The following is a 17,538-nucleotide window of genomic DNA, read 5'->3' as shown; positions in this document are numbered from 1 at the left end:
GTAAATACAAAAATACAATCTTTCAATACTCTTAAATTATACTTAAATCATCATCTCTAAGATCTCATTAAATAATTACAATACAAAAATAGAAACATCCTTGATCAATCCTAAAAACATTCAGTGAAACTAATCTGCATTCCTGGAGCAATTTCACAGGTCACCCCTCCCATTCCTACTGAATGGAATGCTCCAGAACCTTCTTTAGGTGCTCCAGCTCCCCGGGGACTCTTTTAGCTGGAACACTTGCAGAAGCACAAGGGAAACAGGTAAGTACAAACATTCAATCATTTATTTACCACTTTAAATCTTCTATATTCATACTAACTCTTCTTACAGGTCCAAACGCTTCCCCCTTTCAAATAAACATTAAAACAATCATTGAGTCTGGTTTCATTTATCCTTCAATCATAGAAAAACCTGTGTAATGGACTTGCTACATTACAGTGCCTACACTGCAAAAAATGATTTTTGGATGGACCCCAAAGGTACCGAAGTCCGCAGGAGAAACCGCACTACAACCAGGCCGGTCTCAAGATGTCTCCAGGTCATCACAGTTGTTTGTGTCTAAGGAATAACTCTATAGGAGTTGAAGTTGGTTCAGTTTTGTTCTGACGGGACCGGTTGCGGTCAGCTGTAGCAAGAAAAAGGTTTTTGACAGCTTGTCAAAGATGCGATGGGAGCAGAGTTTCCCTCCGATGGCCAGTCAGAGTTGGCTCAACAAAATCACTCAGGAAGTGATGCTGTTTTAAATCATGGCCATATCTTGGTTTATTGATAAATCAGAACTTGCCCTGTAAAGGGGTTTTGCCAACAAACTCAGATACGCACCTCCCTCACATGTGAAGATGCTGATTTGTGGATAAGAAAATATCTATGTGCAGTGACGTTGATTATAACTTGCATGACTGAGATATAGTGCATGTGTCTGGTCCAGTCAGTGTGCTGATTAAATATATGGGTCATATATTTCATTTCATCCTTGTCAAACCAAACATTACTGATCATAACATCAAAATGTTTCATTGCAATATTAAAATTCATTTCAACTTCATTGAATTAAGCACAGATTATTCAAACATCAATATTACTATTCATGTAACAATTGTTCATTCAACCATATTATTATTCAATGATTATTTAACTTATGAGTTGTAAAAGTTATTTTTTCATGAGAGTGTGCAATCCTGCGGTCTTATCAAAAGAAGGCTTTGTTTGGGAACGTAGGCTGACATCTTGTTCCCCCTGAAATGTCAACAAGGGCTGCAGAATCTTCTGGGCTTTAGAAGACAGGATAGAAACTCCACTCAGAGAGCGGGATTAGGTCTGTAGGTGACCGGACATTGTGTCGGTCAATATGTAGGTGAAAACTGACCATTTCTGGACATTACATATATAAATAGAAAAAAGTAGGGGTCCCAGAATGAAACCCTGCAGGACTCCCCAGGGCAGATGTAAGAAGGCAGAGGAACATCCACCCATCCTCACACAAACCGACCTGTCCTAGAGATATGATCTAAACCCGCTCAAGGCCAGAACAGAAAACCCTGCATAATGCTCTAGACAATGGAGAAGCATTTCATGGTCCACGGCATCAAAAGCTGCCATAAGATCCAACAGGACCAGCAGTGCTGGACTGCCCCCATCAATTGCTAAAACAATGTTGTAAGTACCTTTATCAGTGTGGTCTCAGTACTGTGCAATGTTTTAAAGATTGACTGAAAGGTTTCTAAAACATGGAATTCGGTTAAAAAGTTCATTAGTGGACTATAGACACATTTTTCATGCACCTTGCTCAGAAAAGGGAGCTTAGAAATTGGCCAGATAGCTGGCAGTAAAACATCAAACCCCCATATATATATATATATATATATATATATATATATATATATATATATATATATATATATATATATATATATAATTTTTTTTCCTTCTATAAAAGCTGAGACGACCGCTGTCCAGGGTGATGTTTTCCATTTATTTTATTTGTACAAACGGCCAGCAGGTGGTGCTGTTTCCCTCAGTCGTTTTCTGACAGTCACCAGAGAAGAAGAATGCGGAAGCGCTTGGAGCAGCGATGTCGCCTGCTGTGATGCTCCAGCAGTTGCCAGTAGACTTCCAGCTCAGCGGTTAGACAGAAGTAAAACCTGACAATGTGATGGGTAACTGCTGGGCGTACTGTGTGCGGCTGTTTAGGGGCGAAGCCAACCGGATCCAGAGAGGAAGCGGGTAGGTGTTTTAAAGCGTTAGCCTCGGCGAGCTAACTCAAATTCAATTCAGAGATACTTTATTATTAATCCCAGAGGGAAATTAGAAACAAGGTCCGATCCGGTGGGTTCCGTTACTGAAACCGTAGCTAACCGTTGGATTAGCCGGTAACTGAGAACTCACTTGTCCGTGAAGGTTTCTGAGACGTTTATCTGCTGGTATTGATGCTCCAACACGGAGTCTGAGTACGGTTGACCCGGCAGTCCAGACCCCACCCCTGCTACTGTTGACAGCTAGGTGTAATTCAATTAAAACAGGCCGGCGTAGAACTTTAAAGAGTTCATTTGACAGTAATTATTGGCTTGTTGGTGAACCCGTCTTACATATGGTTATCAAGAGTTCGTTTTCTGGTTATTTCTGGTTATTTTGTTATCAAACCTCTTGTAAATAATTGATGGATTCACCCTCTGCTTTGTCCAGATAAGAGAGGGATTTGTTTTCTTTTTTCCAGCTTTCTTCATTTTACAATAGTCTCACCTGTACTATTATAGCTCCACTGGCAAATGGAAACATACCATAAACACTGCAGATATTAGATACTGTATATATGATAGTTATCAAGGTTTAATCTTAAGAGTTGTCTGTGTGCTTCATCCATGATTCAGTGCAGTTCTTTGCATTATTGCTATTGCACACACAGGTAATGTGATGACTGTCTTAGTAGATGTTGCTTGCAGCAATCGCAGCTTTATTAAAGTTTTATCTTTAATTGGGGACGAAATGAGCAAAGTAGCAAACATATTGGTTGGTGTGTAGCAAACAGTTTTTTTGTTTCGGTTAAAAGTACCCCCATCAAAGTGACACCACCCAGTAAGAGAGCAGTAGGTTTAAACTAAAGCTGCAAAGGCAGGTCTGCCATGATAAACTCATGTTTTCCACACCCACCTTGTTCTCTTCTGTCACCACACATGATTGTTGATGTTTACAACACTTCTTTCCATGGAGCTGAAATATCACTCGTGTTATCCAGTGTTGCAGTAAATAACCCTGTCTGGTTGTTATTAAATACACCGTTAAAAGGCTGCAGTGACTTACTGTTTATGAATTGATCAGTATTTTTGATTATTCCTCATGAAGTTGTCAAGTTGAACAAACTCGTAACACTAGGCAGGTAGGAGATGAGTGCATCTGTGCTCCATTGATAAGCCTGTGACTATGATCCCTGGTAGTAAATTAAATTAAGGATAAAGAAAAATATCATTCGGTGTTTTCACAGAGAAAACAATTTGTGTTGTTTTGGTTTAAAGATCAGGTTCACTGAGAAACCAGTTTTTACTTATTGTTCTTGAAAATGGTCACTCTGGGAACAAAATGAAAAATATATATATATTGGTTGATGTGTAGCAAACTGTTTTTTTGTCTCGGTTAGAAGTACCCCCATCAAATTGACACCACCATCAAAGTGGTATGGGGCAACGGTGGCACAGGAGTTAAGTGCTCGCCCCTTAAGCGGAAGGTTGCAGGTTCGAGCCCCGCTCAGTCTGTCGCTGTCGTTGTGTCCTTGGGCAAGACACTTAGCCCACGTTGTCTGCTGGTGGTGGTCGGAGGGACCGGTGGCACCAGTGCTCGGCAGCCTCGCCTCTGTCAGTGCGCCCCAGGGCAGCTGTGGCTACATCGTAGCTCATCACCACCAGTGTGTGAATGGGTGAATGACTGATTGTGTTGTAAAGCGCCTTGGGGGGTTCCAGGACTCTAGAAGGCGCTATATCAAATACAGGCCATTTACCATTTTACCATTTACTCTGAGTTTTTCATGCAGGCTGGACATGAAAATAGTCTCCTACACCTATCTCCTGCATTAACTTCTGATAGAAAATAGACGACGAAACTCTAGTATTAGAAAGTCCTGACAGATCTATGTCACATGGTCCCTTAACATTCACAGACTCACCCATCTTCACTCACGACGGGGAAGGCTGTTGTTGGTTTAGCGTCCAGGAAACAGAAGAGAACATCTCGGCTAGTAGAAGCTAACAGTTAGCATTAGCAACTCCACCACATAGCAGAACTCCTCCAGGATTGTGTTATTTGTGGAGATAAATCATCAACGAGTCAATGGTAGAGTCACATTGCTGTTAGCCAATCAGAGGAGAGATGTCCAAATATCAGGAAGTAAGCTCTAAATCCTGCCGTCTGGAGCTACTTTCTCCAGCTGATTTCTCATCAGATGGGCACACCAGAGCTTTCCTCCTAGAGAGACCACTGCAGGAGTATTCAAATAGGAGTAAAGTCAACCTTCCACTAGTTGTGGTTAGGGTTTATTCTTGTCCCTTGCTCCCTCACATAAACAGACCTCTAATAAAATGATCAGAGCTAATTCTGTACTCCTAGAGCTGCTTGACCTGCCTCTATCAGCCACCGGTGTCGTCTCTGCTGGGACAAAGTCTCCCGTTAGTCCAAACTACAGAGACTCTGGACGTTTTCATCTGTCGGACACATTGAGACAACAAAAAGTGCACAAACATGGACTCTAATGACTGCTCTTTGTCTTTAATGTGTTTATCAGCTGGAGTTTTAACCTCTGAAGTATCAAACAGACCCACGTGATGGGATGTCACAGCAGAGCTGTTAACTGAGCGTACTTCCTGTTGGGCTGGTCTTGTTACCTGTTAAATCAGCCAGTGTGATGCGGGATTAGGATTATCTCTGCGTGACCGTCAGCGCCGGATCCTGTTTTTGTGTTTAGAGTTGATTAGTGCAGCCATCGGTCCGTGTTTGAGTATCTCACATTATCTTTTTTTTTTTTTTTTATCTCCACAGGTCTAAATACTTCCGAAGCTCCACCACAGGGGAGCATTACACAATCGAGGTACGATTTGGACGTTTATTATTTTCTCCTTGAAATGATATTTTTTTGTTAATGTTTTTTTTTTATTTTGCAGTTTGAAAATCTGGTAGAAAGTGACGAGGTGAGTCTGACTGTGGAAAGCACTTGTTGTCCTGTAATTGCTGTGATGGTTCCGTCTCTCGGCGCCCGGTTTCATTATTATGGGTTAAAGCAGAATAATGCAGATCCCCCTGGGGACATTAGGACTGTGATCAGGTGGCGGGGCCTCTACCCTGTACACGTCTGTGCTGAGACTCAGAGTAGAGCTTGATTGGCTCCAGTATTCCAAAGCTGATGGCAGGAATGTTGTTTTTTCCAGGCTGAGAGTCCACAGCCCTGTCCAAGGTAAGACCTGAACTCCCACGACTAGAATAATCACGAGAAGCCTCCAGAGTGACGGGCCTTTTGCTTTTCTGTCATTAGACCCATCAGTGAGGATGAGCTGAACCACCTGAAGGACCACCGCTACGCAGCCATCTCAGACAGCCAGGTCCTCGTGGACCAGCAGCTACAAGCTGAGGTAAGGCCGAGCCTTTCTTCAGCATCTGGTCTCCTTTAGATTACCAGCTCTCCTTTATGTTCCCGACTTGTTTTGGCTTATTTTTAATTTGCTGCATTGGTTTTTTTGTTTTTTCTCTTTTGTAAAATTCTGTTTTGTGTTTGTTTGATGTTTATTTCTGCTCAGTTAGAGGCTCAAGAGGAGAGGTTGAGGCTAGAAGAGGAGGCTAGAAATGCCGCCCAGCGCGAGGCCGCCAGGCTGGCACGCGAGCGCAAACTGAAGGAGGTGAGGCAGCGCCGAGCGCTCCCTTCTGCCAGTTTCCCTTACCGCTTGACTAAAGCAGCTTCTCCTCTAACCTACTCTTCCTGTAGGTGGGCAACCTCAGCATCACAAGCTCTGTCTTTGGTGTTTGTACGACACATTTAGTGACTTATATGTTCTCTGTTTTAGTTTGTCCTTGTGAACCCAAGTCAGGAATCCGATTTAAGTTGACTAACTAAAACCACTCCTTAGCCTGGGCACAGTGGATTACTACCGACTGACAGTATTTATGTACTTTATTACAAAGCCGGAAGATTGGTCAATGTTCCAAAGTAGCTGTATGAGTCGGTGACCGAGTAATCAGACTACACAGATGGCTACCGCTTCCATTAGAAATGGTTCGATCTGAATAGCAACAGTCAGAAAAAAGAACTTTAAATAAGATTAAGAGAAAACACAAAGAAATGTGTGAACTTAGAAAGACTAGAAGCATTTTTAAATAGCAAAAATTCAAAACTCGGCCAAAAATCACAAATAAACCGGGTTCCCGCGTGGCCTGAAGTCCTAAAAGCATTGAATTTAAGAGTTTGGAAGTAATACCTTAAAAAGTCTTAAATTTTGGCCACTGGGTGTTAAAATGTGTGCTGTGTGTTAATTCTCTGTACTGTCTTTGTCCTCTAAAATTTCATTTGTCAAACACAATCATTTTTATTAAATAACGTAGCATAAATGAAGAGTACCGATAATTGAGAACGGAGCGCAGCCTCGGGTCATAATACTCCGAACAGCAGACGTCTTCAGCCCCCGCGCTGCTGCAGCGATACCAAACGGTGAACCTAGCACTGACCTCCAGCAGAGGAGACGCGCAGAAAATCTCAGCAGACCTGGCGCCTAAGGCTGGGTGCCACGACTCTGGACCTCTTTGAGCAGAAACGTTCGGTAGGTACCGATACCAGACAAAAAGGTATTGGTGTACCACCGTGCCACCGCGGGTCACATGACTGATCCAGAGTCCCGTTGTGAGTGGAGGAGACGCGTCTGCTTTCATCATCACTTCTCTGCAGTTCATGGGTGCATGCTGCTGAAGTAAGCAGCAGCTGAATGCAACACCAGCTAGAAGATTAGTGCCACGATATCAGGATTAGCAACAATAGCAAAGCACCCCGTCGTGCTGGGCGCCATCTTGAGACCTGAAGCATGGAAAGTAGGGATGTGAGTCTTAGAGCAACTCACGATTTGATTCCATTCCAATTCTCGGGGTGCCGATTCGATTCCGAATCGATTCTCAATTTAAATCGATTCACAATCAGTATTAAGAAAGAGTGTCGGCTCCAGGATGAACTACTTTGTTGTACAAGTTAGTTAAAGCTATGGGACATTTTTATTTGACTCTAAACTGGTCGTGCTCCAAAAATGCAGATTTACAAGGTAAACTAAAGTGATTCTAAAACTGTAAACAGAAACAATCTTTTGACCAAAAGGCAACATTTATTTTTCTTACCTTGTAAAATATAACACATCTGTAGTTACCTAACAGTAGCTTTGAAAGTAATACGGTCAAATACAGCGGTGTGAAAAACTGTTTGCCCCTTCCTGATTTCTTATTCTTTTGCATGTTTGTCACACAAATGTTTCTGATCATAAACACATTTAACCGTTAGTCAACGATAACACAAGTAAACACAAAATGCAGTTTTCAAATGATGGTTTTTATTATTCAGGGAGAGAACAAAATCCAAACCTACATTGCCCTGTGTGAAAAAGTAATTGCCCCCCATCCCCCCCCCCCCCCCCCCCCCGTTAAAAAATAACCCAACTGTGGTGTTTCACACCTGAGATCAATTTCTGTAGCCACCCCCAAGCCGGATTACTGCCACACCTGTTTCAGTCAAGAAATCACTTAAATGCAGTCCCATGCACGGTCCAATGTGGAGACCCCATCGTCTCTGTTCATGGTCCCACGTCCACGTCTCCTTATCTCGACAGCTTCTTTTATCCATCTTTTGTATTTCTGTTGTTCGGTGTTTATGATCCTTGTGTTGTCCCAGTCCATTATATGGTTTTCAGACCGACGGGACCCTAAACATAAACACATACAGGAAACCAACACACCCAGACCAATATCTATTATGGACATCAGAACACTCCACCATACACAACATGTCAGTAATCAGAACATTATATCACCGAGCAAACATAATAACAGGAGAAAGAGACCGTAAACAAGAGGACAAACACATACAACACGCTTTAAAGACCTGTAGATACCCGTCATGGGCGATAAACAAAGGAAAACAACAAACAACAACAGAAAGAAAAGAACAACCTAAGCAAAGAACCAGAAACCCAGAAAGACGAGAACCAAAACCAGTGATAACCCTACCATACATCAGAGGCATCACAGAAAAAATAAGAGCAACAATGAAAAAACACAACATAAACACACCAACAAAGCCATACACAACAGTTAGAAACAGACTAGTACACCCAAAAGACAAAATATCAGCTGGACAAAAATGTGGAGTCATTTACGAAATCCCATACAAACTCTGCAATAAAACATACGTAGGAGAACCCGGACGCCAACTCAACACACGAACAATAGAACATAGAAAGGAGTGCGAGAAAGAAACAAGTCAAAAACACACAAGAGCAGCAAAAGAAGAAGCAGAAAGCACAATAAAGAAGTCAGCCGTAACAGATCACTGCACAAGAGAAAACCATGTAATGGACTGGGACAGCACAAGGATCATAAACACCGAACAACAGAAATACAAAAGATGGATAAAAGACGCAATTGAGATAAGGAGACGTGGACGTGGGACCATGAACAGAGACGATGGGGTCTCCACATGGGACTGCATCGTCGGAGAGGGGAGAGCGGGCAGCAGAGGGCGACAACGTCCTCTGCTGCCCCCCGATAAACGGAGAAGGAAGTGACGCCACCATCGGTGTCAGCTCTGAAGATGTTTGCGTCGCAAATGAAACGTACGTCAGCAAGGTAAAGAAAAACCTTTCCTGTGTTTGAAAAAGAACCAAAAATGGAATTAGAAGACAAACACAGCAAGAACGTACAAAAGATGACTACAATTTAAAATGAGTTCTTAGAACATCCGTTTTTGTGCCGTCCACTATGTTGGTGCAGAATTGTTGTGTTGTAACAAAAACTGCTCACAGAAAGTAAACGACACATGCACAAGTACAATATTTACCAGGTTGATGGGCAAAGCCGACTAACTAAATGCTGTAAAAAAAAACATGAATTTGGACGGAAAAATTGATTTATTAAATTATTAAAAACTGATGATTGAACAACTATTTAACTTTGTTTTACTAGTGCATCTGGCCCCCACTGTGTCTGCTGGAAAAATCTCTGGCCCTTGAACAAATTTAGTCGAGGACCCACGGTCTACATCAATATTGTTGAAAACACCTTAACATCGTTCAAATTAAACCTTCAGCATGTCCTCAAAGCTCCTGTATTCAAACCTGCTTAACTGTAAATAAAAGTAAATAATGCAGAAAAGTTGGAAAGTTCAAAAGGTTCAAAACTGGAGCTAGAATTTTCTGTCCTTGGAGTTCCTTACGTATCCGAGACGAATATATGAAACATTTGACTTACTGTAGCCGTAGAGGTTCAGTTTATTTATGCAGCACCAAATCACACCAACAATTGTCGCAAGGCACTTCACAAAGTAAACGTTCCAATTGAACCTACGTGTCAGTTCATTATGCCAGTTAAGTTTCCTCTATAAAGGTTGGTTTATGCTTGACGCGTCCGCGAGGTCCGCACGGCTAAATTGCGTCATTTTAACAGCCACGCACCTCCACCGCGTCTCCGCACGGCCCAAAATTTCCGCAACGCGCACCTCGGAAAATTTCTAACCACGCGGACGGTCGGACGCGGAAAAACATGGCGGACCGGCAAGAACCAGTTTGGCAGAGGTTGGTAAATACAGACATTTGTATGCTTCAGCTCTCAGAGATGACCGTGATCAACATGTTGTTAATAATTCTTGGAGAGAAATAGCTCGCACTGTCGGAAAAGACGAGGACGCTGTTAAAAATGCTGGAATGCCGTGTTGTAAACAGTAATTTTTACTTCTACTATGGTGTAGTGTTGGATGCATGCCGTAGAGCTCCATGCTGCCCCCTACAGTTTGGGAGAATATCGGCTCACTGCAGAGACGAGCCGCATGAACCATAAACGCTGCGAGTTGTGAAGCGCGTTCCATCCGCGAGCCGCATCACCGCGCGGAAAGTGAACGCGTCAAGCATACACCAAGCTTAAGGAACCCAGCACATTGCATGGAGTCCCTGATGTCAGGAACTTTACAGCAATCACCACCTTAAGCAAGCATGTAGTGACAGTGGAGAGGAAAACTCCCCTTTAACAGGAGGACATCTCCAACAGAACCTGGATTAGTGAGAGCGGACATCTGTCACTATTCACTGGTTTTGAGACGGCAGAGCAGATAAATGCACACACACACACACACACACACACACACAAACAGCGCCATCCCTCCCTACGTGCAGATCATGCACAGTAAGTGGGGCCTCACGGTCCATGGGGGGCCCCATCTTGATCAAGAGCATGCCCTCTCATCCATCAGGCGCTGTGTGCTGAGCACCAACAGAGACAACCAACCCGTAAAGGAGAGGGAAAAAATTAGGAGTCCGACGCATCGCGTGTAGCCGAAGCGCACCCCCTCTTCCTCCCGTTAGGCACTTTTTGTCACGGAACCGAGCCGCGCCACCCCATCTTGTGCAAGAAGACGCTTTCTCTTTCATGAGACGCTCCGCATGCTGAGCACTGACAGCCAGCCCAAGGAGGAGAAGGGAAAGAGTCATCCGATACTGCAAATGCAGCACAACGGAACCAGGTCACCAGGACCCCCCCCCCAATAATTATAGATGGTTTATTATGGGGAGCCTCAAAATAAGTTGCGTAGGGCCCTCATGTGTCGGGGGCGGGCCTGCACACACACACGGATGAATGAAGCAGGAAACTTGGATCCTTGTAGGAAGTCTCAGTTTAAAGGACTGGAAGAAGCCTGAAGGTCCTGCGGTGAGACTGAACATCATAACTGACGTTTCTTCTGCTCTTCACTCCACATCCCGCGGCTGCTTTGCTTTCTCTGTCATGTTTTAGACCAATCTGCTCACATGTTGTCCTGATTGTAACATGAATGTAGCTGAACTTGTTATTTTTAAGATCATTTTATTGTGTTTGTTTTGTAGCAGCTGCCTGCCCAGAGGTCTCGAGGCAGAGCCGATGGCTCCGGCTCTGAGGCGCAGCAGAAAAGGTGAGTGGATCCGGTTGAGTCGGAGTGTAGCTGAGCAGAAAGAGCCAGACTGGCCAGTCTCGAGGTCCTGCTGGTGTTTTATGGGTTAAGCCATGCGGGTCCTTCATTATTACGCAAGACTCCTTTATGTAGAGAAAACCTTTAAAGGTTTTATTGTCTTCGTGATCTATTTCAGACAGACCTCTGGGGAGGAGTTTGATGCCTACCTGCATAATGTTAAGGCCCAGTCTGAGGCGTTCAGGGGCAACAGTGAGTTTTTGTGTTTCTTTTGTTTTTTCCCCTTATTTGGAGACTGCTTTCGGACAAGACCTCAGATTATTACAGTCAAAACCTTCCATCTGTTTCCAGGACTTCCCTCTGAGACCAACGCCGTGACTCCCACCACGGAGCACAGCTGGGACTTCACCACAAAGACCCGCTCCACCAACGATGACGGGACCTCACTGGATTTGGAGTGGGAGGACGAGGAAGGTTAGAGGTTCAACGTTTTCCTGCGTTAGGTCCAGAGGAGTACGCTGCAGCTCAGGCTAGGAGACACTCTAGGTGTAGCTGCCCGGTGCAGATGTTCATGCCACAGCTGTCTGCTAAGTGACTTCAGGTAGTAAAAGCACCAACAGTGATGTGCTGCTGCAGGATGTGATGATGATGATGATGATGATGATGATGAACAGTTTGCTCTAGTAGAAAATAGGGCGGAACGATCATGTTTTGGGACCAAATTGCGTTTTGAGTATGATGTGAGGAAAATGTCCTGTCACCCCTTCTTCCCACTGGACGTGAAAGCGGCACCAAATGTAATAGCGGCGGTGATTCCCAACTCGGAGTTATTCTGACTCAAAACGGGAGCGAAAGCATTCCACACAGCTGATGCCATAATTGTTGATTGCAACACCACGCGTGATTTAAGTAGTCCGCACACAATAATGAGCAAGGGGAAAGAAGCAGTCTCTGCTTTTTGCAGATGATGTGGTCCTGTTGGCTTCATCAGAACGTGATCACCGGCTCTCGCTGGAGCGGTTTGCAGCAGATCGTGAAGCAGCTGGGATGAGAATCAGCTCCTCTAAATCTGAGACCATGGTCGTGATTCGGAAAAGGGTAGAATGCCTTCTCCGGGTCAGGGATGAGGTCCTGCCCCAAGTGGAGGAGTTTAAGTATCTCGGGGTCTTGTTCACGAGTGAGGGAAAACTGGAGCGTGAGATCGATAGGTGGATCGATGCTGCGTCTGCAGTGATGCGGGCGTTGTACCGGTCTGTCGTGGTGAAGAGAGAGCTGAGTCAGAAGGCGAAGCTCTCGATTTACCACTCAGTCTACGTTCCTACCCTCACCTATGGTCACGAGCTTTGGGTAGTGACCGAAATGACCAGATCACAGATACAAGCAGCCAAAATCAGTTTTCTCTGCAGGGTCGCTGAGCTCTTCCTTAGAGATAGGATGAAAAGCTTGGTCATCGAGGAGGGGCTTGGAGTAGATCAGCTGCTCCTCAACATGGAGAGGAGCCAGTTGAGGTGGCGTGGACATCTGGTCAGGATGCCTCCTGGACGCCTCCCTGGTGAGGTTCAACGGGCACGTCCAACCAGGATAAGGCTTAAAGGTAGACCCAGGACACGCTGGAGGGACTGTGTCTCTCACCTGGCCAGGGAACGCCTTGGGATTCCCCCAGAGGAGCTGGCCCAAGTGGCTGGGGAGAGGGAAGTCTGGTCACGGCCCGACCCTGGATAAGTGGCCGAGAATGGATGGATGGAGAAAGACATCTGCATGTATCTAAAAAAAAGTCTGTGGTTCCATCATATACTGGTACAGTACACGGCTCATAAACACAGAACAAGAGAAATTCAAAAGACGGGTCATGGAAGCGATAGAAATAAGGAGACGTGGATCCAGGACCATAAACGGGGCCGAATGAGTTTACATGTTGGACCACTCATGGGACACGGTCATCAACGGAGGGGATGTAGGCAGTAGAGGGCGACATCGTCCTCTGCTGCCCGCAGGTAAATGGAAGTGACTCCACCAACATCGGCGATAACTTGACGAAGGCAGCAGTAGACGTCGAAACATGTTAGCTAAGGTTAAAACAAGCTCCTCTTACTGCGTGTTTAAAGAAGCAGCACAAAAAAGGAATTCTAGGTTTCTGCATGTGTGTTACACCGCTTTTGTGTTCGACTTCCTGTCTGGTGCAATAAAAACCGCAGAGTTTGACGTACTTTGGAAGTGTAGCGTGTAAAAAGAGAATGATACTGTAGCAAACCTTTGCTTCTGGTGCGCGTCCAAAAAGTTACTTTTCTGCAGGTGGAAAGGAACTCGTCCAATCGAATGACGACTGCAGTAAGTTTCGTGGCTGATTTCGTGTGCAGTGGAATGAAGGGGTCACACATTTCATCTGTAGTACTCCACATCCACCACCCTGAGTCCTACTGAGAGTCGTTATCCTCCTGAGACCTGGCTGAAGGGCAGCTGGAGATCAGTTGTTAACAGATTGATGAGCAGCTGGTGACAGCCACGCAGTGACCTTTTCGCCCATTTACACTACGGTCAGCTCGGTCTGGGCCAGATGGGGTAATAGTCTATGTTCCACAGACCCCCAGTATGACACTTCCTGATTTTTTAGCCAGATGAATCATTTCTGGGTCACAGTAATGTTGGTGTTCTCCATGTTATCGCTGCAGGACATGCCAAGGATGATGATCACCATGTACACAGGATCATCTAGGCAACATCTAAAGCCTGATTTATGCTTCTCCGTCTGCGTCAGTGCGGAGACACGCAACGCCATTATCCGTCCTTGCGTAGGGCTCCGACAGGCACGCAAGTACGTACGGAGTCGAGCCCACTTTTTTAAACATCCGTCGAACGAGACGGATTACGCAAGCTTGTGATTGGTCAGGACGCCGCTGTTGTTTACAGCGCCGCCATTGCAAAGAGAGCCGAGGATAACTAGCGGCAGACACGGAGCAGCTTGAAGAATAACCTCACAAAAAAACTCTAAATATATGAACGTTTAATTCTCCCGTGACTGGAGGAGTGAAAAGATGCGCAGCAAGCGTTTTATTTGTGGACGGAAATGACAGGAAACGTGGGTTTAGAGGTGGGGAGCGCATGAAGAGGTGGGAGAATGAGAGACAAATATGTCCGTGTTAAAAGTCTCTTATATACACAAAAAACACAATATAAACACACGATCTTGGACCGATACATGACAGGATACCACAGAACAGCGCTACGCCCTCTGCTGTCCTGCCGGGGAATTGCTTTGCAACGCTCTCCAGGAGACGGAGAAGTAAAAGAGCAAAACGCTTCCGTCAGTCCGTGCGTGTCTGTCCCTTGCAGAGCTGACGGAGAAGCATAAACCAGGCTTAAGAGACAACAATCAAAATAGGACAAAGGTTTTAAATTAAATGTGTCTGCCTACATTCATAACTATGTAGGTGAGTGAACAAGTTTCTGCCTTGGGTTGCTAAGTGGTACATGCTAGCTCTTTTCTAGCACAGCGAGAAAGCAACGCTAGAGCAGAATTATCATTTAAGAAATACAGAAAAACTCATTAACCTATCGCTCTGTTACGATTGTAGCGTTGCTTCGACGCTTTGCTAACTTTGGCTAGTAAAAAGCTAGCATTTATCATCACTTAGCAAGCCTAGTCAAACGTTGAACTCACCTTCATAATGAATGCAGGTGGTCACATACTCTTTAAAACCTTGGTCTTTATTTGAACGTGGCATCTGAAACGTGGTCTGCGTTATCCTGTTGACCGTTACCTTTGGCAACAATCGCCTATGTTATGTCGCTATCACGCCTACCTACTAGCAGGAGACTCTGGTTGGTGCGAGTTGAATTAACCAGTGGGGGGTTCCTGCTTGGGTGATTCATTATAAATCTGTTGCAGTTGGGTAAGCACCTCGTCCGACTGCAGCTGAGATCGGCCGCTCCGGCTGTGAAAGCGCGAGGACTGGCTGTCTGCCATTAACCGTCGGTTAAGGGGTGCCAAATACAGGGTATCCCCGGTCCTTAAAAAGTCTTAAAAAGTCTTAAATTTGCTTTTCCAAATTTAAGGCCTTAAAAATCCTTAAAAATGATAAATAATCCTTAAATACAGTTTCCAAAGGTCTTAAATTACCAAAGACCCAATTAATAAGACTCTTTTATTTCTTTTTTTTTTTGTTGTGAATTTCTAGTTAGTGTTCAGCATTTTTTGTGTATGACATTTGCATAAGTGGAACCGTACACATTCAGTTGGTTGTGAAAAGGGGCTATTTTTAGATGAGCACATTAGCTGGTTAAGCTAGTGGGAGCTTGCGCCATGGGGAAGTGCAAGTTTAATGGCATCTAGATGGCTAATCCCACGATCGCTGCGTGGTTAGCACCTGTTCCAGGCAATAGCTGGAAATTATAATTAAATTATTAAATTTAATTGAAAAAAAAAAGCTTAAATTTGGTCAAAGTGGCCTTAAAAAAGGTCTTAAAAAGTCTTAAATTTGGCTCCCTTAAGCCTGCAGATACCCTGCAAATAGAAATGCTCATCGTTCCACAGCGCATCGTCGCGCTTCCGCGTCTGATGTGATCCGGGCGTTAAGTTCAGGGATGGGCAATCCTCGAGGGCCACTATCCTGCAGGTTTTAGTTGTTTACCTGCTCCAACACAGCTGATTCGTAGATGAGTCACCTGTTCAGCAGCTCATCAGGCTCTGCAGCAGCCTGTTAATCACCAGCAGAGTCAAACCAGGGGTGTTTGAGCAGAGAAACAACTAAAACCTGCTGGATAGTGGCCCTTGAGGACCAGGATTGCCCACCCCGCTCTATTTGGACTAGTCTGTAACTATTAGTATATCTACAGAAGTCTTTGTAAATAACAGAAAATGTGAAACTATCATGATGTTTACATTAACCACTATCAGCTTTTCGAGACTGCTGCAGCTTGTCCGTCTGGGTGCTTTGGTAACGATGTTGTTCAGTGAAGGTTTCTGTTCCTGAATCACAGGAATCAATCGTGCACTTCCTGCCTGGGAGAGGTCTCGGACCGAGGAGGATATCCTGCGTGCGGCTTTGAGGCCTGGCAGCAAACAGATGAACAGCGGGCCGACCTCGGCCTCGGAGGACTCCGCTGCTCTGGAGTGGGAGAACGATTTTGTGAGTACTCACCCAGAGGACGCTGCAGACGCCGAGTTCGAAGGATTTGTCAATCCCGTCCTCGACACCCCGTCAGACGACGCCTCGGATGGCGGCCTCAGGTCAGACAACCAGGACAGATAGTGTCCAGCACCAAAGGAGACTTTGAAGGGGGAGGGCCCACCAGCGTGAAGATGCTCTTCATGTTGTTGATTGAAGCTGTGATGCTGCAGGAACACCTCATGGATCTCACGGCACAGCTCAGCCATGTTTTCATCAAACACGTTTTCAGTGCCTTCATTTGCTAAACTAGCTGATCATTTAATAACTGATAAGTTTAACATGCACACATGGTCCATGGATTGTTCTTAAACCAGGTGGTTGCCTAGCTAATCAACAGCAAACTCGCCTTGAAAACCATCCACTATGGCTAAAGGAGTCTCTTATGCGAGTAGGGTTGGCTTTAACTTCAGCTCCAGTGCTGCGTTCTGACTTTTACCAGGAAGTTTGGTGTTTATCGATTGGGACTGGTCTGCTGCCGTAGATTAGGTCCCAACTCAGTCTTGTAGAGATTATATCAGCGATTTTGTTGACTATAATCCAACATGCCTGTTTCTTTGAACACAACATCAATAACCAACGTTATTTTTTCCTTTTATGTTTTACACACCAACTTCTCTACAATCTAAAACCACTTTCATGCACTAAAACTATCAGATATGAGACGTTTGTGGCTTTTCTTTTCAGGCACTCGTTACTTTTGGATTCCTATTTGACCTTTTGACCTTTTCAGCCATTCAGTGGCTTTTCTTTTTGCCTCCTGAGCTGATCCTCGGTGGATTCACGGTCGGGTGAAGGTCTGCCCCCGGGAAGGCCCAGTTCTAGGGTTAGATTCCCACTTTGCCTCTGGTTGTCTGTTTGTCTCTCAGCACTTTTTAGTTATAATGCAGAACGGATGACTGCAATCTGACAACCTGTATTAATGTTTAACTTCCTCTTTGATGCAATCAAATAAAACAAGTAGATTTAATTTTTCTGGATTCTTTTAAATCATTGTAATTTTGATGGACTGTCCTGTGGCCGCATGTCTTGGACACTCGGGTGAAGAGGGGATGGAGCTGTCAGCTGACCACTACTTGGTGGTGAGTTGGCTCAGATGGTGGGGAGGATGTCGGTCAGACCAGGCAGGCCCAAACGTATCACGAGGGTCTGCTGGAAACGTCTGGCAGGGTCTCCTGTTGGAAGGAGCTTCAACTCCCACCTCCGACA

The 17,538-nt window shown here is 44.8% G+C and overlaps 1 protein-coding gene across 4 annotated transcripts; it reads left to right on the top strand.

Annotated features, from left to right (window-relative positions):
* The first annotated feature begins 2,037 nt into the window (after positions 1-2,037).
* Positions 2,038-17,299, top strand: ap1ar (adaptor related protein complex 1 associated regulatory protein). Of its 4 annotated transcripts, none has more exons than XM_015948449.3 (10): positions 2,038-2,232; positions 5,032-5,080; positions 5,154-5,180; positions 5,418-5,443; positions 5,522-5,618; positions 5,784-5,882; positions 11,106-11,167; positions 11,343-11,416; positions 11,516-11,638; positions 16,142-17,299. In XM_015948449.3, the coding sequence occupies exons 1-10, from the start codon at positions 2,162-2,164 to the stop codon at positions 16,411-16,413; spliced, it is 900 nt and encodes a 299-aa protein (XP_015803935.3). In that variant the 5' UTR covers positions 2,038-2,161; the 3' UTR covers positions 16,414-17,299. The 4 variants fall into 4 exon arrangements, with proteins under 4 accessions (XP_015803935.3, XP_015803859.3, XP_054594246.2 ...); XM_015948373.3 differs by having other exon boundaries at positions 11,103-11,167; XM_054738271.2 differs by lacking the exon at positions 5,784-5,882.
* The last annotated feature ends 239 nt before the right edge of the window (positions 17,300-17,538 follow it).

The sequence above is a fragment of the Nothobranchius furzeri genome, chromosome 1 (genome assembly GCF_043380555.1).
Source record: "Nothobranchius furzeri strain GRZ-AD chromosome 1, NfurGRZ-RIMD1, whole genome shotgun sequence".
NCBI lineage: Eukaryota > Metazoa > Chordata > Actinopteri > Cyprinodontiformes > Nothobranchiidae > Nothobranchius > Nothobranchius furzeri.
This window is presented reverse-complemented; position numbering and strand designations above follow the sequence as displayed.